The following is a 21,429-nucleotide window of genomic DNA, read 5'->3' as shown; positions in this document are numbered from 1 at the left end:
TGCTGCTTGATAAAACTGAATTAATGTTAGAATCAATGTTTTTGCATGTGTGCTTTTTGTTTGTCTCATTTTGATTCTGCTTTCAGGAGGATAATCTCAGGGATAATTTCCAGAATTTGGCGACTGAAGTGGCTCCATTGTACAAGCGTTTGGCACCACAAGCCTACAGTAACCAGGTGAGTGGTGAAGCATTTACTCTTATGATATAATACTCTTAAACATAATCCAAACAGTACAAACAATACACTAGGTGCTTGACATTGCTGTCCAGTATTTATGGCATGTTGTGGTGTCTTTCAGTGTCAGACTGAGTCCAAGGCTCCAGACTGTAGACTGGGACTGAAGGAAGGCCGTCCGTTCTCTGGAGTAACCGCCTGCATGGATTTCTGCGCTCATGCCCATAAGGACCAGCACAACCTCTACAATGGCTGTACTGTGGTAGGTGCACCAGTGCTCTTATAAAGAACATAATAAGAGACTATTTTACTAATGGGCTTATGATGCTCCTGTGTGCAGGTGTGTACGTTAACAAAGGAGGACAACAGAAAGGTGGGCGAGATCCCGGAGGACGAACAGTTGCATGTTTTACCTTTGTATAAAATCTCCCTCACCGATGAGTTCGGCAGTGAAGAAGCTCAGCGTGCTAAGGTAAAGACAGGAGCCCTCCAAGTGCTTCAGGCCTTTAGACGTGAGGTGCGGAAACTACCTGAACCAGCCAAGTCCTGTCGACAGCGCCGCCTTGAGGCCAAGAAGGCAGCCTCTGAGAAGAAGAAGAATAAACTTCTGCAGCAGACAGGGGAGACCCCAGAGAAGGCTGTGGTGAAGACTGAGCTCAGGGTTGCCAGCTCTCCACAACCCCAGGGAAATAAAGGTGAGGTCACTGATCAGGGAATATCCATGCAGCACTTATCAACATTTGTTTTATTTGTATTTGTTTATTTTTTGTCAACAGCTGTCATCAAGCAAGAGGTAAAGCCCACTATCAAGAAGGAGCCGTTTAACGGATCATTGGATGGATACCCTGTGCAGTCTGCAGAAGCGTTCTACCCTCACACGGCGTACTATGCAAGGGGGGGCCTTCCTCCAACGGGCCAGCCCTCTGCCCCTGACCCTGTCAACGGATACCACCCCAATCTGCCAATGCACTACGGCTACTACAACTGTCCACCCAATGCACTTTTCCGTCCGAAGATTAGGACCTATGAGGGGCGAAAGGCTGCTCAAGTGGACAACAAGCCTGATGTCCAGAGTCTCCAGGCCTGCCTCAGTCACCCCGAACAGTCCAACATCCCTAACAACAGCGCTTATGCCCCAAACACGGAGTACCAGTCCCGGCCCTCATCAGTGTCCTCTGAGCACAGAGCCACTCCTGTCATCAAGCAGGAGCCTATGGATGTTCCCAGTCCATGAAGGGGTAATGCCAGGCCCTGCCAGAGGTAACACCCCCAGCACTACCCCTCAGCCCGGTGCATGGCCTGGACACAAGCTCAATGGAAGTATTGTGGCCCAAAATCTAAACTCTAAACAAAGTCTAGAAGCCTCAATGTTGAGCCAAGACCATAAGCAGTTTCACCAGCACCCTCAGCAGCGGGCCTCTCCTTTCCCTCAGCAGTGGTACCCAGGCTCCAACACCCCCATGGCCTCCCCGGGCCCCTCTCCCCTGCACCTCCCACCATCCCCCGTGCCCTCACCCCATCTCGCCTCAATGCATCACCACAACATGCACTCAGCCTCTCCCCGGCCAGCCACCCCACGCCCCAGCACCCCTCACCCAGGAACACCTCAGCCTGCCATGGCGAACTCAGGCCCAGTACCATCACAGCCAGGCACTCCCACCCCTGGCACCCCCAGACCCTGGTCCAGACCGTCCCCCAGTCCACAGGGCAACCCTTGGGCCATGGCTCCAGGAGGCTACAGTCCAGTCATCAAGCACAACAATCCTAGTGGGGCCTACCCCGACAAGATGTGGTCTGAGAATGGGGAGAGGTGCTCCACACCCCTGGGCCTGCAGGAGAAGGCCTGGAAATCGTGCGGGGGTTCGGTGGCCAGCGCAACCCCGTCCCCGGCTCCAGAGGGTCGTTTGTTTCCTGATGCACTACAGCAGACAGAGCAGAGCTGGGAACGCAGCCAAGAGAGCGACGTGGAGAGCTGCAAAGAGCGTGACGAGGAGGACGATGAAGTATGGTCCGACAGCGAGCACAACTTCCTGGATCCGAACATCGGAGGGGTGGCTGTGGCACCTGCTCACGGCTCCATCCTCATTGAATGTGCTCGGCGAGAGCTACATGCCACCACGCCCCTGAAAAGGCCCGACCGCACCCATCCCACGCGCATCTCTCTGGTCTTCTACCAGCACAAGAACCTGAACCAGCCCCTGCACGGCCTGGCTGTGTGGGAGGCCAAGATGAAGCTGCTGGCTGAGCGCGCACTGCAGCGGCAGCAGGAGGCCGCGCTGCTGGGTCTGTCCCAGGACGACATCAAAGCCTCAGGGAAGAAGCGCAAGTGGGGGGCCGCGATGCCAGGGGCCAGTCTGGGGCCCGGGCAGACTAAGGACAAGAAAGAGGGCCCCGTGACGAGGTTAGCTCCCACATTCCACACCACCTCCATGGTGCAGGTGTCTCCGTACGCCTTCACGCAGCTCACAGGGCCCTACAGCCGCTTTGTCTAGAGACACCTTCACGGCCCCTCTGTGGAGGGACCTTTTATTGTTTTACCTCATGTCAGGCAGTGGCTTCTGCCTTTGGTGCTCTTCCTCTCTCTTCCCTCTGAGAGGAACTCCATTGCTTTTACTTGTTTATAGAATTTTAATGATCCTAATTATTGCTATTATTATCAATATTATGATTGCTATTGTTACTGTCATTGTTGTTATTACAGCTATTATTATTATAATGAAGACCTGTTTGTTTTATTATTGCTGTTTTCATTAATGTTATTAATGATGTGATTTCTTTAGGTTTTATATTTTTTTATCAATCAGTCTGACCAATCAATCTCAGACAATTGTTCTTTCCTTGTTTGGAAAATATGTGCGCTCTTTTAGGGTTATTTTTATTATTTTGATGTCAAATTTATGGCTGTACTTTGAGGAGGAACATTCATGTGCCTGGCAGGACACGTGTCTCAAATCATACTGTAGGACGAATAACAAAACTGTTATTATAAAGAATTTGACAAACTGGTAACATGTCTTTTAAAACAGATCACATTTTAGCTACCAGCATCATCATGTTTATTGAGATTTTAGTCATGACAACTGTTTTTTTACTGTAAACAGTGTTTTGGATCTAAGCTGTTAATGTTTTTGCCTCACAATGAAGCGTTCCTCCTCCACCCTCCAACTCTCACTGGTGCTCCACTTCCAGCTCTGATCAATTTCTCATTCCACTGCTCTTCTTGGCACTTGATGCTGTACTTTGGTGCTCAACACAAATTTGGTTCAAGTGTTTTAAATGTCTCCTCACAGTAGAAGAAATACCAAAACAAGGTGTTCCACCATGCATCTTATACTTCTATTCTCTGGTATTCCCTCTATTGAAAGACATTGTTTTAAAGTGCTATATTTGACCAAGAGGTGCTTTTATCACAGACGTGAAACAGGCGGCTCTGTATTTCTTCCTATTCAAGTCCTTGTGAGCACTTGTTAGTGTGAACTCTAGAGGGCAGCAACGCCTTTTCAAAGTGTGCTGTACAGACAAACCATGCACTCACTTCCTCCCCAGCCTTTCCACAAGCTGTAAACATTGCTGCATTTACACCTGTTTACCAGCAGAGGGGGTGTTACCTTTTCAATCCTTTGGGGAAAGTGAAGCGTGCAGTGCTGGTGTTGTTTCTACACACTATGGTGCTCTCCTGGCACACTTGATCTCTGCGTGGTGCTGTCATCCTAACGCAGAGTCAGCCAATCAGAAAAGCTGACCTATAGATGCTCTGAGGGTGTGTAAGAAACATGACTGCAATCGCATTAGAGTGCAACCAAGGATCTCTTCATTAAGTCATACTTCTAATATGGATTGAAAACCACCAGACATTTTGTTATTTGAAAATGTGTTATTTATATATTTTTTGCACATGTGTAAAAATATGACGTAAAAACAGCTATAAGTGTCACCATAATGCGCTTGCAGCTTGTTTTTTATCTATAGGTCTGTTTTTAAGATTCTACTCTGACTTGTGATGCTCTGTGTGAGAACAGCTGTGATAATATGTACTGAGATTAAGGGAAATTTACTGTATTTTATGAAAGTTGGCGCCAACAGGCAGTGAATCAATGAATCTCTCCTTGTGTGTTTGTGTGTGTGAATGTACGAAAGACAAGAGCCAAAGACAGAGCCTATTTGTTAAATCTAGTTACGGGTCACAGCATTTTCTCATTTTCAATTTAAGCACTGTGCTAAAGTCTTGCAGGTTGTCGAAGAAGGGAATATGAAATGTACAATACCAATTGAAAACTATGTCTGTTAACTCCTGTTATGCATAGTAATATATCGCAATTAAATCATAAACGCAATTTGAGTTACAAATCCGAAAAGGCTGCAGTTATTTAGATAATACTAGAATGTCCACAGCAAAGAACAAAATATCCTGTATTTTTTATGTTAATGTTAATGTTAATGCCTTTGGAGTACAATTTGCACTTTGAACCGAATCCTTTCTAACTGCAATACTATTTAGAAAAATCCCAATTAGACTTTTCCTCAAAATCTTGCAGCCCTAAATTGAATTATCATTGTCTTAATTTTGTGCTGCCTTTCATCTAAAATCTTAACATCTTAAAACCTCACATAACTTTTGCACGGTGCTGTAGAAGTGAAAATGATGATGTTGACCCTTGATGTTGAGTGGTTGTTTGGATCGCACCCTTCTTGGTCCAGTCCGGGGCCGGTGGGGTTTCCAGCTCTCTACCTCACGCTGTAGAGACACTGGTCACAATCACAGCATGCTACTGAGGGCAAGGTAATGTTCATTCAGTTATGTCCTCCCGATCTCCACACTCATTTTAAACTTTTTTTACTCTTTATTTATTATGACATGGTGATGAAAATGATTGTCTTGTTTTGTTTTTGTTTAGTTTTTTCATTTTTATACAGCTAATACAAATTGTACATAGAAAAGATTTATAAAAGCACTTTTAATCTTGATTTTAATGAAAAATGAAAGAGCCGATATTTGACAACTTGAAGCCTAGTTTTTGTTTTGTTATTCCTGCTATTATTTTCTCAAGAGAGAGATACAAATGTAAATATTAAAATATTTAGGTAAGATTATTTAACTGGTGATGATAGTAACTAAACCATGAATGACTAGGGGGTATTGGCCGCCATTGACCACACTTGGTACCAGTGCGTTGTATCCATTATTATGTATACACTGATATTCTGTTTTATATTGCACCCCCAGTCAGCATGAAAACACCCCCTCACTGTCCCAAAACTAACTGTTCACCCCACTTATTTCATGTTAAAAGTCATCTATTATGCTTCCCCCTTTTTAATGTTGATTTAGTGGAGTTCTGGTTTTGTACAATGTCTTAAAGATGATCCTTGACCCCTGTAAGGTTCAGTAAAAGTAGTGATTGGCAATATATGGGAACACTATTCTATGGCTTACAAGAGAGTGGTGCTGTTCTTTGCCACTTTGGGCCTTTCAGTGGATAAAATTACTAGTAAATATCAAGTTTAACATTTGAACTGGCCATTAGGACGGAAAATATTTAATAGTCACTTCAAAAAGTGGAACAAGCAAGTTGCAAATACAGAAATTCTAGTGTAATAGATGACTTTTAAACCCATGTCCCATTACCTAAATATGAATTTTAAAAACCATTTTCTGCTATTAATTGTTAACTTATTCAAGCAGGTTTTTGCATCACACACAGACAATGTGCCACTTGTTTTATGTATCTGTACTGGGTTCATAATGAATCAGAACTTTTGTAATTCGGCATTTTCCAATCATGCATCTGGATCTCATGATATTCAGTGAAGCCTGTTTTTACCCACAATGCATCAGTATACTTTACATCACAGAAACATTTACAGAAAATCATGGGTGCTAATATTACTGAAGAGGACATCTCAAGTTTGGAATATTGTTCTTATGTAGGGGGTCTGGTGCTATACGACGCTACATTTTAAATTTCACTGTGTATATTTGAAAAAAGTTAGGAATAAAAAAATACCACAAATATTTTTCTGAGCGCTGAGAATGTCAAAATGATACTTTTTGGACAGCTTTCTCTACAGGAAGCTACGCCATGGTGCTGACTTTGTAAAAATGAAAAAAGTTTTGTTACAACGCTACAAATCATCTTACACCTTCTGCTTGCATTTCGGGGGGTATCATTAGAAACATACTGTACTTGAAGACATTTAAACTAGAAAAATACATATATGAAGACTGTTATGTTGTGGACGGCTCGAGAAACCTCCCTGTTCTCTACATTGTACCGCTTTCCCAATGCTATTTACAATATGACATTAACGGTATACTGCCTCCCCAATCTGTTTCCATAGATACGCACTTGTACATTTTGCCTTTTTCACTCACTTTCACGGATTATTTTTGCATCTTAGAAATCTTTCAACTCTAAATCTGACTTGAGACCCATAAAAAGTGGTGAACGTAAACAACTGGCAGCTACTCTTGTTTTGAAGTTTTAGGGTTTGTTTTTCATGTCAAGGATGCAGTATGTAAAAAAGTGGCTGTGTTGAGTCTCTCTCTTTGTAGCTGTATGGTGTAACATGTGAATACATAGTGTATGTGGTGAAAAGACCACAATATTGTTTTATGTTGCCAGATCAATAAAAATGTTGAAGTGAAAACTGCTCTTGTGACGTTTGTTCAATAGGCCCATGTATCCTTACAGACAGGAAAATGTTATCAGTGATCAGAGTATAAAATGGTGACGCAATATGTAGGGCTGGGTATCATTAAGAAGTTGCCGATACGATACATACCTCGATACACAGGCCACGATACGATACATATCTCGATACAGTGCACTTTCCATTCGATATGATATATTTCAAATCGATTCGATACAGTTCAATAAAAAATAAAGGCTAAATCATGGCTGTGATACTAAAAGTCTTTGTTAAACCACTTCTTGTGCAACGTTCATATGAAACACAAACATTTTAATCCTCAAAACAGAGTCAAAATATCAAATGTGTTGCATAAATGAGTTTCCTTTCACTCCACAAGCAACAAAACTGTAGCACTGTAACAAAATAATTCAGTAAAACACACGTAAAAATACTCTTGGTGATATATCGATACAGTAGCCCACAATATCGATACTGTATCATCACATTAAACGATACGATATATCAATATTCCGATATTTTTGCACACCCCTAGCAATATGTGACTTTTGTGGTGAGGGATCTAGAAATGTTCCACAGTATGGCATTAAACTGATCTCTTTTGGATTCATTATGTCACAGATGATGTTAGTGCATGTTATTGATTACTGTGAGCACGTCTGTCTCTTCACAGATCTGACCTGTAACCACGTGCTTGTTTCCATGGAGATAGGTAACTTCAATGTCACGCGCTGCGGAATTTTCCAGACAAAGAGACGAGCAGGTTCAGAGTTACATAACAGTAACGCACCAATATGAACAACTTAAACAAATTCATCTGATTTATTTCACTTTACATCACTCATATATATTGTGTGTTAAGGTGCATGATGTAAAAAAACCCAAAAAAAACTCTTAACTCTTTGTATTTACGTGTCAAAACTAAAGTCACAATTAAAGTCCAATTAACCCAATTAAGGGGAAACAGAATTAAAATATGAACCAACTGAAGATAAAACCTTAATAATCTCGAGGGAAATTCAAGTTTTGCTGCAGCATCATTCACACTGTTCTTCTCTGTGTCCTTTGTGTCTCAGTCAAAGGTGTCAGTGCAGTTTGACAGGAGGACTGGTCAGGGAGGGTCAGCAGATCCTGTGGAAGAGCCAAAAGTGTCCCTCCCTCCTCTGTGTCCCGCAGCATCACAGCAGCCTCCAGGGGGCGCCAGGTGAACACAACAGGAAAGGCCTCACTCTTACTCTGCTCTGGTGTTTCAGTTGGTGAGGAGATGGTTCATTCCCTCAAAGTGTTTCCTCTAGAAGGTTTTCTGACACATTTGGTGTAAAAACTCTGTAGCAACTCAAACGTCCACAGCTCCTTCTCTAGTCTCTCACAATGGATACGGGAAAAACAAACAGCTCATTTCACTAAATAATCAACAAAATAATATTGCATTTTTCAATATTTTTGTGGTTCTGTTGCTGTAAAAATGTGTAAAATGTGACTCTGAGTGATGCGGTGATGGACAGTGACTTCAAAATGCTACATGAAAGAATCCAGTGTGAATCTGCTGTATGAAGAGAAACAGAAGATGTCATTTGACTCATGTGTTTTTTGTTGTGATGCTACAAAGTAAAAGAGCTTCAGGACGCTTAATAACACTGGTATAACGCTGACTACACACGCTTCTTTAAAGATCATTTTAGACTGAATCAACAAGAGTCAGTGAAAGTTCAGCATCATCATAAACTCAGAGTTTATCAGATTAGACCTGATCCTTTGTCTGTTGTATGTAACATGGAGTCTAATAGTACTACAACTACTTCACTACTGCAACTTTTTAATCAGTTATCAAGTCTATATTATTGTTGTTATTACTGTGGTCTGTTACTGCAGTAGGTTTCATGTTGTTTTTTTTTTTTCTGGTAGTTCTTCAGTGTCCTATATCAAGTGTTATTTTGTTTGAATTAGGACTATTATATCATCTACAATTGTATGTAGACGTGTGTAGACAACATTACAGTCAGATCTTTAGACTAACTGGATTATTTCTTGTTTGTATAGTCAGTTTGCATATTTTAATCCCATTTTAGATTCATTTTAGTCCATTGGCTAAATCAATTCCTGGTAGTACCACCATGAAACCAGTAGGCGGCGTCTCTTCGGTTATATTTAGGCTGTAAGACGCTTGCAGGGGGGAAATAAAGCGTTAGAAAAGCGCTGTGTAAGAGTAACTTTATGTTTTGATGTGTTACTTATGGAGTTATGTTACATCTCTGGTGATTAATCACTTAAAACCGTCTATATTCTAGTTTTACCTCAATTTCTTTTACTTTCGTTTCTGCCTTGTTGAGTTCACAACCTGTGAGAGGCACTTTTACCTAGTAACGGGTGGATTTTGTGCTCAATCTGAATTCTGATTGGTTCCAAAATGATCACTTGATCTTCTCATCAGAAAGTCCCACAGATAAGTCCAGCCCTCTTCCGTAATAAATGCGTCTGTCTGGTCCCTCTGCTTTACTCTTCCAGCGCCTTTCAGAGAATAAACGTCTCTGAAAACTTCTACTACAATGTTCGTCACAAATATTTTTGTTTTGGCCTCTCTCCTTGGAGCAGGACTACATCTAAATGGCGTCGAGTCAAGTGAGTAGCCTAATGTCTCTTCTGTTTATGTTTTATTTTTAATTCTGATATCCGTAGGCATAGTTTTTTATTATTTAATTGCGTTATTTTATTTATTTATTTAGGTTATTTATTAATGATTTATTATTGAACACGTTTCTCTTTCTATGTCAGCTCCGTTGTGAATAAGAAGTGTATAAATCGTGAACTACACAGGTCTGTTTGGACATGTTGTGGACGCTGTAGGCCTTTGCTTTTGCTTTTGCTGCGTGTTGTTCTTGTCACTAAGATTTATTCCACTAGATTTATTCCAAGGTTTGGTTTAGTCCTTCATTTTGCTCCTGGTTCTTTTTCTTTTGGTCCAACACAACTGAAACACGATTTTTTTTTTCACATCTTTTGTCTCTGAACCCAAACAGTCCAACATGTAACGTAGGTCTACAGAGGAGCCTTTACGCACAAACTTTCACTTTGGCACAGAATAGTTTTTACCTCGCTGACGTTGGTAGCAAATGGAAATGAAATATTACCTTATAATTTGACAATTTAGTGTAGAAATGTCTTAACTTGTAGGCTAAAATGTTACTGATGCCATGAAGGTTCCACAGTGTGGCATTAAACGTAATATCTGTATTTCAGGGCATTTTTGAGCAATAAAAACACTTAAAGATCCACAGGAGACTTGACAACAGCTCACACATTACACTATAATCATACATTTTAAATAATTACAGCACCAAATATATAATGAACACAGAAATATACAGATTTTTATGCACCGATAAAACAAAATATAGTAAAATATATCTGTGCTATAAAGATGAAAACAGTAGTTTGAATCAGTTTAAAGCTCCTGTGACCTCTCAGGCGTTCAGGTTTAAGATGGTGAATGCCAAGTTTAATGCCGTACTGTGCAACATTTCAAGCAAAGCAATAATATCTCTATGGAGACAAGCAGGAGGCAGACGCTCCAACAGAAAATGTGCATAATTTTTAACTTTTCTGAGATTTGTACAATGAATTTTGACAAACAGTGCAGGTCTAATGATCACCTGCTGCATTTGGTGATTCTTTAATTCTGACTCAAACCAGTTTCTGTCTCCAGTGTTGTTGTAATCTGTAGAAGGAGGAGCCATGAGCCACGGACAAGCAAAAATGTGAAAACTTATCTTAAAATGGGACTAATTGGACTGAATTTTTGGCAATAATCACTCACCTCGGATTTCACTCAGACTTTATTTTAAGAAGAACTCAGCCTAAATGTGCAGGGTTTGTGTGATAAACATGTGAATGAAACAAAACACAACTCCAGGTCTGTTTTAGATGAGGAAACATAAATCAGAAAATAGTGTAATATGAGCCCTTTAAGAAATTTAAGAAAAATCTATATCACCATTTTCTTCGATCCTAAATCACAATTTCAGTTTTATTATAATTCACGTACAAGTAGTATGTTTCTTTTACTTTCTGACACTTGACTTTGACGAGGATATAAGGATGATCCAGTGTGATTACTCATCTTTGCACATGTTCCCGTCATAAAGAAGAAACACCACTGAGACAAAAGCAGCTCACATTTGTACTTTATCACATTTAGTTTTCAAAATGTCGCCCAAAAACAACATGGCACTTCAATCCGCTGCGTCAAAATGTCCTCCACACACTATTTGTTTCACTTTTATTTTTTCTGCTCTCTGCTGGAATTTTGTTTCGCCTTTACCTGACAACACCTGACGCAGAGGCTCATTCTGAATTCTGATTGGTTAAACGTCGTGGAATTTTATAAATATTAATCAGCAGCAATTGTTTAAAAAGAACAATGTGAGATTTTCAGATCCAAATGTGAAATAAACCATGTGTCTTAATGGTTTTACTGTTTAGTTTTGTTTCTGTGACGACTTTAAAAACACAACTTCAAAACAATATTTATTTTTTCCAATTTTATATTTACAACACATTAAAGATTTATTTTGGGATTATCATGTGTTCATATAAGTAACTAATTTAATACAGTTAATTTAGTCAAAAGCCTCATTTTATAAACTATAATTATTATTTGTTGTTGAATTTTTATTAGATTTTTTTGTTTTTGTTTGTGATATGTAAGATTTGTTTTATTCTGTATTTTTAACTGACAGTGTTTTTTTCTTTTCACAGTGACTCACTCCTGATGTATTTTTCACACTTCTTCAACTGATGTCTCAAACTTCCCAGAGTTCATTGCTGTTGGTTATGTGAATGGCCTTCAGATCACTCATTATGACAGTAACACAAAGAGAGCAGTGCCCAAACAGGAGTGGATGAAGAGGATCACAGAGGAGGATCCACAGTACTGGGACACACAGACTCAGATCAGTTTGAACAATGAGCAGTGGTACAAAGTCAACACTGAAATAGTGAAACAGCGCCTCAACCAGACTGAAGGTTTGTCCCATTTCACTTTTTACAGCTCATCTTATTCAATTTTATTTATGTTGTATATGAAAAAACACATTTATATTGTTTATATTAGTGCTGTATTATATGGTCATTTATTTTCAGTCCGTTTTATTATTATTTATTTTCAGTTCCATTTAGTCCAGGAGAAAACACATCTGTTCAGCTCGTGCACTTTTATATAAGATTCATCATTTTAAAATCACTTTGAAAACATGACTAAACAACACATGTATTATAGTTTTATGTCCAACAACACAAAATGTCAAAATACAATGTGAAATAAAAACCTGTCATGTTTGTGTTTCAGGCTCTCACATGTTGCAGAGGATGGTCGGCTGTGAATGGGACGATGAGACCGGTGACATAAATGGATGGGTTCAGTACGGTTTTGATGGAGAAGATTTTATCGCCTTTGACCTGAAGACTGAGACTTTTGTGGCTCCGAGATCAGAGGCCGTCATCACCAAACACAAGTGGGAGAGAAGTGGAGAGGCTGTTCGACAGAAAAACTACATCACCCACCGTTGTGTTGAGTATCTGAAGAAATACTTGAAATATGGACAGAGCACCATTATGAGGAAAGGTAACATGTTTTAAACTAATTACAACTTTACACAGATGAGAGGCTTTGGTGCAGAAATCTGATCACTAAAAAAAACAAGAATCTCTTTTTTCACACAATAAATAAAAAACAAATATGTGAAAATAGTGAGGCTGCAGTCGACTAAAGACATTCACTGTGTTGATGAGTCGACTAAAAGAGACTAAAACGTGTTGTGTGACGTGAGCTCTGACATTTGACCCAAACTGCACTGATCAGAGCAAAAGATCACACCAGTTCACTCCATGACACATATTTATACAGAAAACTACAAATAATCAGAGGCAGATTCAACTCAGATTAAAGAACTCAGATTAAACTCACAGCAGACGCTCAAATCTCACACTAACTCACTCCGAGCGTGTTGTTTTTATTTCTGCTGTGATGCATGTAGCAGGTGTTGGGCCGGAACAATCACCACTAACAGTTTTAAATATTTATGTGGAAAGATCGACTCTGAAATCAACTCAATGACACAGAGACGTTATTTTCAGTTTCTTGTCTTTCTGCTTCTGCCGACTAACTTTAATTGAACATGAGCACAATGACATTTTACTTACAAATGACATTTAAATCTTCTTTTCTCTTCGTTAGCACCAGTAATAACAACTGAACTTTCCACTGTCCTCGGTGAATCAAACTATAACTATTAATGAATAATGTTCATTGTCTCTTCATCTAAAATGTACTGTTCATTTCTAATTGAAAAATATGACGTAAAATGACTGAAGTCTTTTTTTTTTTTAAGAGTTCATTGTTTTGACTTCACGTTTATATTTGTGCCTTTTGTTTTGAACCGAAACAAAACGTTTAATGTTCACAAAATAAACAACAGTGGATAAAAACAACAAGAACAAACACAACACAAGTGTGACTGGACTGCAGCACATCACAAGAACCAGACCAGGACATTTACACCTGGTTTACACCTGGTTTACACCTGGTTTACACCTGGTTTAGACCTGGTTTACACCTGGTTTACACCTGGTTTACACCTGGTTTAGACCTGGTTTACACCTGGTTTTAGACCTGGTTTAGACCTGGTTTAGTCCTGGTTTACACCTGGTTTAGACCTGGTTTTACCTGGTTTACCTGGTTTAGACCTGGTTTAGTCCTGGTTTAGTCCTGGTTTAGACCTGATTTTAGTCCTGGTTTAGATTTTAGTTTCTGGTTTTAGTCCTGATTTTTAGTCCTGGTTTAGTCCTGGTTTAGACCTGGTTTAGTCCTGATTTTAGACCTGGTTTTAGTCCTGGTTTAGACCTGGTTTAGTCTTGATTTTAGTCCTGGTTTAGTCCTGGTTTACACCTGATTTAAGACCTGGTTGTAGTCCTGGATTAGACCTGGTTTTAGTCCTGATTTTAGACCTGGTTTAGACCTGGTTTTCATCCTGGTTTAGTTCTGGTTTAGTCCTGATTGTAGACCTGGTTTTAGTCCTGGTTTAGACCTGGTTTAATCCTGGTTTACACCTGATTTAAGACCTTATTTTAGTCCTGGTTATGTCCTGGTTTAGTCCTGGTTTTAGTCCTGATTTTAGACCTGGTTTTAGTCCTGGTTTAGTTCTGGTTTAGTCCTGGTTTAGTCCTGGTTTAGTTCTGGTTTAGTCCTGGTTTAGTTCCTGGTTTTAGTTCCTGGTTTAGAGTCCTGGTTTAGTTCTGGTTTAGTTCTGGTTTAGTCCTGGTTTAGTTCCTGGTTTTAGTTCTGGTTTAGTCCTGGTTTTAGTTTTTAGTCCTGGTTTTAGTTCCTGGTTTTAGTTCTGGTTTAGTTCTGGTTTAGTTCTGGTTTAGTCCTGGTTTAGTTCTGGTTTAGTTCTGGTTTAGTCTGGTTTAGTCCTGGTTTAGTTCTGGTTTAGTTCTGGTTTAGTTCCTGGTTTAGTTCTGGTTTAGTCCTGGTTTAGTTCTGGTTTAGTTCTGGTTTAGTTCTGGTTTAGTCCTGGTTTAGTTCTGGTTTAGTTCTGGTTTAGTCCTGGTTTAGTTCTGGTTTAGTTCTGGTTTAGTCCTGGTTTAGTTCTGGTTTAGTTCTGGTTTAGTCCTGGTTTAGTCCTGGTTTAGTTCTGGTTTAGTTCTGGTTTAGTCCTGGTTTAGTCCTGGTTTAGTTCTGGTTTAGTCTGGTTTAGTTCTGGTTTAGTCCTGGTTTAGTTCTGGTTTAGTCCTGGTTTAGTTCTGGTTTAGTTCTGGTTTAGTTCTGGTTTAGTTCTGGTTTAGTTCTGGTTTAGTCCTGGTTTAGTTCTGGTTTAGTTCTGGTTTAGTTCTGGTTTAGTTCTGGTTTAGTTCTGGTTTAGTTCTGTTCTGGTTTAGTCCTGGTTTAGTTCTGGTTTAGTTCTGGTTTAGTTCTGGTTTAGTTCTGGTTTAGTCTGGTTTAGTTCTGGTTTAGTTCTGGTTTAGTCCTGGTTTAGTTCTGGTTTAGTTCTGGTTTAGTTTTTTAGTCCTGGTTTAGTTCTGGTTTAGTTCTGGTTTAGTAGTTCTGGTTTAGTTCTGGTTTAAGTTCTGGTTTAGAACTGGAGGAGTTGTGGTTCATTCATTATTTCTCATTTATAAAATTGCATTAGATTAAATAAAAACTAAGTGACTGAACAAATATAAATGTATAAATCCTTAATACAATATTTGTATTATTATTTTTATTTAAGATACTTTAAATAATACAATAATAATTACAAAAACTTAAAACACCACTGACCGATCAAAGGAGTAAAAAAACTACAGCTCTAGAAAAGACATTCTTTTATCATTTACAATCATTAAAAACAAACAGTTGATTTGAGTTGTTTTTTTGTTTTGTTGCAGTTTTCTTGAATCACATTTTAAAGTTTAAACATCAATACAAATAATCCCATGTGTTTTATCATGAGAACATTCACAAATGTCTAATTCAAGACTTTACACTTTTATTGTTGCTCTGCAGTCGTCTAGAGGAGCCTGATCTACTGAAAATAAAATGGAAATGATATTTTATAAAGAAAACAGTTTATTGTCTATAATGTTTTATTACCAAGTTCATCAAAACAACTGGACTCACTCAGATTTGTTCAATTCAAAACATAATAAGGACTGAATAATATTTTTTTGGATCTAGTAGTAGAAGTGTTGTATTTCAAAAAAGAAAGAGGTGAAGTGACATTTCTGTAATTTTCCTTTTCTCTGATCCAAAACTGTGTGTGGTCCTGCTCCAGAGCTCCCTCTGGTGTCCTTCCTGCAGAAGACTCCCTCGTCCCCGGTCACCTGCCACGCCACAGGCTTCTACCCCGACAGAGCCATGCTGTTCTGGACCAAAGACGGAGTGGAGCTGCACGAGGGCGTGGACCCCGGGGAGATCCTGCCCAATCACGACGGGACCTTCCAGATGAGTGTGGACCTGGACATGTCCCACCTGTCCTCTGTCCCACCTGAGGACTGGGGACACTTCGGGTGCATGTTCCAGTTGTCTGGAGTTCCAGACATGCCCACCAAGCTGCACCCAGACCTGATCATGAGCAACGGTGAGCAGCTTTCTGTGGGACTAAAGACTGTGTGAAGTGATGAAAATGAAAGAACAGTAAACGTATTTAACACTGAACAATAACAGGGAAATGTGGGTGACGAGGGACGGGCGATATATCGGGTCCAGTATCAGTATCGGCTGATATCGATACACAAAAATACTCTGTGCCTTTTTTGAACAAATGAGTCGAAATGGAAATAGAAGATTTACACAAACACAACAAATGATTTTCTATCTCAGATAAAAACAGATTGTTACTATTTTACAGATCTGAAATGTTCATTTGTGAGCTTTACTTCAACTTAAGATAATTTAGTTAGTTAATGAATTAATATCAGTATCGTCAAAAATCGAGTATTTGCCACAGCAGCAAACTAACTATTGATTTTATCGGTTTTGGCTCAAAAAAAATTCAACCAACAATGATTAAATAAAGTTAATGTGACTTAAAAAGAAACATTACATGATATTATGATCTGAAAAATTGTACTCATAATCACCAAATAATCTTGACATCCTTAAACTCCATATTTAACTTATTTTATGTTTTGTTTTAACAGCAAAGAAGAACACAGATGCAGTTACAGTTGGAGTTGCTGTTGCCGTGGGCGTTCTTGTTGTAGCTCTTCTTCTTGCTGCTGGATTTGTTGTGTACAGAAAGTGTAAAGTAAGAGGAATTGTATATAGATAAAAATGTTTCAAAATAAGACACAACTGAAAAAATGTAACAAAAAAATCACTTTCTATTTCAGCCAAACAGCTCACACCTCGTAAGTAACACATTTTGACTGTTTTCCATCTACTGCACATTGATAAGACATAATACTCATCATCTCATCTGTGCACCACTGACACAGAAATGTTAGTGAAAGTATTTTAAACGTCTCTTATGTCATTTCAGCTCCCAGTGAACCAGATGTCGACAAAGTACTGATGAAAGGTAAGAAAAATATAAGCTCACATTTGATCAGAGTCGCTGATTGTGCAAACAGATTATGTCACCAGTGTTTCCCAAACCAGAGATTTGATTTATTCTTGGACCCAAAAAGGAAATGTAAATGGATTCACTTCTATAACTGTGTGTTCATGGGTTTATATCTTTTAAGTTCCCACATGACCTGGAAGACTCATACACACACACACATATTTGCTTTCCAATAGGATTATTATTGTAAGTAAAGTGTTTTTTATTCTTTTTACAGCCTCAACATAAAAGGAAGAGGCTGAACAAGCACTTGATCCTAAACCAGAGTGACATGTGAGCCGTTTGATGAGCTGTTCTAATGATCCTGATCATTTTATGAACAGCATTTGGTTTGATTTGAAGATCTTTTTTTCTAGTTTTACTGTAGTTTGATTGACAAGAGTAAAACTTTAGCGTGAACACTGAATCATATCATCGACTTTGAGCGACGCTTTTGAAATAAGCCTTTAAGATGCTCTCCTTAAATCACAAGTTTTATCTAGTTGAATCTGCATTGAAGAGTTGTCATATCATGTCTTTCATTCTGTGTGTTCTGAAACATTTATTTGAAGGAGCTTTATAATAGTTAGTATAGATATAGATTAGATTATAGATTTAATAGATTAAGTTGTTTTGCCTACAATAATCTCCATTTGTTTAAAAAATATATATACAGGATCATAATCTTCCAGGAGCAACAAATTATAAAAACTAACAAAAAAAAAGCAGAAATCCTAATTTAATATGAATAGGCAAACACTTATTCCTCAAATTGATTCTGAAATAAATAAATAAATACATGATCAGGTTTTTGACCAATACTATATTGATATCTCTGGTACTATTGGGAAATACATTTGTAATTCATCACTTCTCGATCAATATCATCAATGGTTCTGTTTAATTAATTGTAAATATGCCACAGTACATGAAGTTGTATTTTTTGCTACAAAGTTAAATTTTGTTATTTCTTTAAACTCACGTTCTAGTTGTCTAAATAGATTTGTTTGGGCTTTGACATAGAGAGGGGTATTTATAATGTATTTTTAAGATGTGTGGTTGTTTTTAATTTGCTTTAAGAAATATTTTGATTAATGAAATCTGAAGATGCGCTTTTCCTTTGCTTTAAATAAAAAATACAATCAGAATTTGTTACAATTGTATTTTTTTTTAATACATTTTAGCATGTGTCATGATGAGGTAGAACAGCCAGACTAAAGTGGAAGGTTGGGGTTCAATTCCTGTTAACATTTGGCAAGGCACATGTCTGACTGGAGCCATATTCACACACACATTGCCACACAGCTCTTCTGTGAGAACTCCTGATTCACATTGTTTATTTAAATATTTATTGATAGACCGTATGCATTTGAGTAATTATTTAACCTGTAGTTTAACCCAAGCAAACTGATGTACTACTTTTAATGCACATGTAAAAAGAAAAGACAACACCAAATACAACTGGCATTTTGATCAAGAGAAATGTTTGGAAGCCTCGGATCCAGCTGCAAAACATTTGATCAAAAAACTTCTGTCCAGTTGACAGAGTTGAATTTCACCTTTACTTTGTTAATTTAGAGCATTTTATAGTTGTAAACACCCCCACTCTCACTACCACGTTTGCTTTGCTGTTTAAAGTTGAAATGTAGACCTCGTTAGCCCCTCTAGTGATTTATGAAAATGTGGAGTTCTTGTTTTATTGTCTCTATGTAACATTTTGTGGATGCCATTTGAACATTTTTAATCAAGACTGAATCAAGATCCTATGAAAATGGGTCAAAAATGGGGTCCCTTAAAGCCCCCTCATGTCCTCTCAAGCCCCCTAACCCCCCGGCGTCGCCCCTGGTGTGGAGAGAGGGGTGGGGTGTGGGAGGGTTTTTTTTTTTGTTACCATATGCATATCTCATAATTAAAGAAAATTATAAAAATAAAAAAGAGAAATTAACCATCTGGGTTCTGCTGCGGTTCTTTAGACATGGTCAATTGAGAAGAAACAGAATCATTTTTTAAAAGTTTAAAGTATGTTATGTTATGTATATAAATGCTACTACTGTAAAACATATTTTTGACACACCTCAACCCAAGTTACTCCATGGTCCTTGGTTCCGATCATTTGGCCCCTGGTGACCTGACCCCCGGTGATCTGCTCTCTTCCACGCCCATTTTGGGGCCGTTCACCTCAGAAGAAAAAGAACAGTTCAAGTTAAACTATGTGCAGGCCTATCCTTATCCTCTTCTCTTTGTCTAATCTACTCACATTTTAAAAAAAAACTGTAGTCTTGTTGTAGTTGTAAAGTAATCTTTGGACTGAATATACTTACTCCTACTTGAATTATATATTTTTTGAAGTACCAGTATTCGATTTTGTGGTCTAATTGAGCCCCTGTCACACGTAATAACTAGTAGCTACAAATGTGTTATGCAAAATGCCACTAGAACATTTGACATTTTTACCTCTTGCCAAGTTCCTCCTTCATCCTTGGCCCAGATGACGATGAAGGTGGTTGGGGTTTTCAGGATTTGGATCACAGCGAATTACCTGCCATCGGTGGAGCTGCTCACCTGAAAAGAAACAGAAGAATTTAAATTAAAAATTAAATCTTATCATAGTAAACAAAACATTGTGTGTTTTGACATACCTCTTGCCACATTCACCTGCAGGTCTCGGTCGCCTGGCTCACCTCAGACTTCCCTCACCTTCACCTGAGAAGAAACAATTAAAGTTAAAACATCTCATCAGAGTAAACCAAAAATCATATGATGGTCTGTCCTTATCCTCTTATTCTCTCCTCATCTTCTTACTTTTTACTACAAATTGGTTAACATTTTCAAGAAACTAGTTCTCACAGTAGTGGTTTTTGGACTGAATATACTTACTCCTACTTGAATTATATTTTGTTGAAATAGCAGTACCATTTTTATCATTCATCCACACACACACCACTTCCAAACTCGGCAACATGGGTGAAGTGTGTTGCCTAAGGACACAACGACAAAACTCGGTCAGAGCCAGAATTGATCCTCTGACCTTCATGTTGGGGGAACCACTGTCGCCTCTAATAATATTACTCAAATGTATCACTGAGTGTGTGTTAAACTCTATTCAAGTATCATTTCTTTTTTTATTTAACAGTTTAGCTAAAAATGTGATCTGTTAAAGGCTACTTTTTGACATACCTCCAGCCAAGTTCCCCCTTGGCCCTTGGCCCTGAAGATGTTATGTGAAGTTGGGGGTGGTTATTATTGTCATCTGCCCCACAGGGAACTGAGCTCACCTCAACTGAGAAGAAACAGAACAACTAAAATTAAACCATCAACATAGTAAACCAAAATCTTTGTCTTATCTTTAAATGCCACTACAACATTTTTGACATATTTCCAGGAACATTCACCCTCGTTCCTTGGGCCAGGTGATCCAGTTGTTTCAAGTGGTCATAATTGTCGGCATCCAGCCCACGGTGAACTGCCAAGAGATTGTGGCGATGCCCATTTGAAAAGAAACAGAACAATTATATAATTATATAGTAAACCAAAAATCATGTACTGGTCTATCCTTATCATTTAATCCTTGTCTACTACTAACCCTTTAAAGAAATTGTACTTGTAAAATACTTCTTGCAAAGTTCAACCTCCATCCTTGGGGAGCTAGGTAGCCCCTGGTGAACTACTCCTGAGAAAAAAAAAAAAAAACTGAATCTGTTCTTGGACTGATTATACTTACTCCTACTTGAGTTTTATTTAGTTTGAAGTAACAGTATTCTTGTGTTTTTAGTGTATTAAACTGTAGATTTTTTTTTCTCTACATGCAGCACTTTGGAAACAGTTTTTATTCATGAAATGCGCTATAGAAATGAAAAGTGGATTGAATTATTTATTATGTACCCCTTGTCATTTATTTTAACTTGTATAAATTTGATTTTGTGCTTACAATTACTGGGGTATTTTTTTTACTCTAACTTCAGTATTTTTGGGGTCTCTACTTTGTTGGGTAATATTATTTTGAAGTAAATAATATTACTCAACAAACACATATGGAGTAAGTGTTAATCTCTATTTTACCTCCTGCCACTCTCGGTCCTTGAAGTTTGAGGAAATGGCGGTTGTTGTCATCATGTTGCCCACACCGAACTGTTACTGCTCCTCCAGGCCAAAGGTTGAGCTGGTCTCCTGAGCAGAAACAGAATAATAAAAAGATAAACCTTTTTTTGTTTTTGGACTGAATATACTTGTTTGTTTGAAATAAAAGTACTTTTACTCTTAGTACTCAATTATGTAGTAAGTCTATAATACAATCACATATACACAGGCCTACCTCAATAATAAATATGACTTTTCTTTTTAAGTCGTTGCATTGTTCAGGTGTTTAGGCTACATTTGAGTTTCATCCTGATCATGTTGCAATAATAGCAACAATACCTATTAACACTTGTGCAAACTCAGAGTACAGTAATGGTTTAATAGGCTACTTGAAAGACATCATTGTAATAAAGTTTAATGGTTGTCAGAGGCATTAAATAATAGAG

General features: G+C 38.5%; 2 protein-coding genes across 2 annotated transcripts in view; both read left to right on the top strand.

Annotated features, from left to right (window-relative positions):
• tet3 (tet methylcytosine dioxygenase 3) overlaps window positions 1-5,182 on the top strand; it is a 43,182-nt gene extending 38,000 nt beyond the window's left edge. The window contains 5 exon segments of the mRNA XM_020928271.2: window positions 87-176; window positions 301-438; window positions 517-871; window positions 953-1,398; window positions 1,400-5,182. Coding sequence (XP_020783930.2) covers window positions 87-176; window positions 301-438; window positions 517-871; window positions 953-1,398; window positions 1,400-2,668 — 2,298 coding nt within the window. The 3' untranslated portion in view covers window positions 2,669-5,182.
• A 6,400-nt stretch (window positions 5,183-11,582) lies between these two features.
• LOC110163405 (class I histocompatibility antigen, F10 alpha chain-like) lies at window positions 11,583-18,054 on the top strand. The gene is made up of 7 exons (XM_055161394.1): window positions 11,583-11,849; window positions 12,172-12,447; window positions 15,635-15,940; window positions 16,503-16,610; window positions 16,695-16,712; window positions 16,844-16,882; window positions 17,145-18,054. The coding sequence occupies exons 1-7, from the start codon at window positions 11,726-11,728 to the stop codon at window positions 17,153-17,155; spliced, it is 882 nt and encodes a 293-aa protein (XP_055017369.1). The 5' UTR covers window positions 11,583-11,725; the 3' UTR covers window positions 17,156-18,054.
• Window positions 18,055-21,429: the final 3,375 nt, after the last annotated feature.

Source organism: Boleophthalmus pectinirostris, unplaced genomic scaffold, assembly GCF_026225935.1.
Source record: "Boleophthalmus pectinirostris isolate CB_2022bp ecotype Guang Dong unplaced genomic scaffold, ASM2622593v1 HiC_scaffold_4, whole genome shotgun sequence".
NCBI lineage: Eukaryota > Metazoa > Chordata > Actinopteri > Gobiiformes > Gobiidae > Boleophthalmus > Boleophthalmus pectinirostris.
This window is presented reverse-complemented; position numbering and strand designations above follow the sequence as displayed.

Bases quoted from the DNA above. Each gene is read 5' to 3' on its own strand.
- LOC110163405 (XM_055161394.1), top strand. From the start codon at position 11,726: ATGAAGAGGATCACAGAGGAGGATCCACAGTACTGGGACACACAGACT. The intron at 11,850-12,171 runs GTTTGTCCCATT...TTTGTGTTTCAG, and splicing joins GCGCCTCAACCAGACTGAAG to GCTCTCACATGTTGCAGAGG. The intron at 12,448-15,634 runs GTAACATGTTTT...GTCCTGCTCCAG, and splicing joins GAGCACCATTATGAGGAAAG to AGCTCCCTCTGGTGTCCTTC.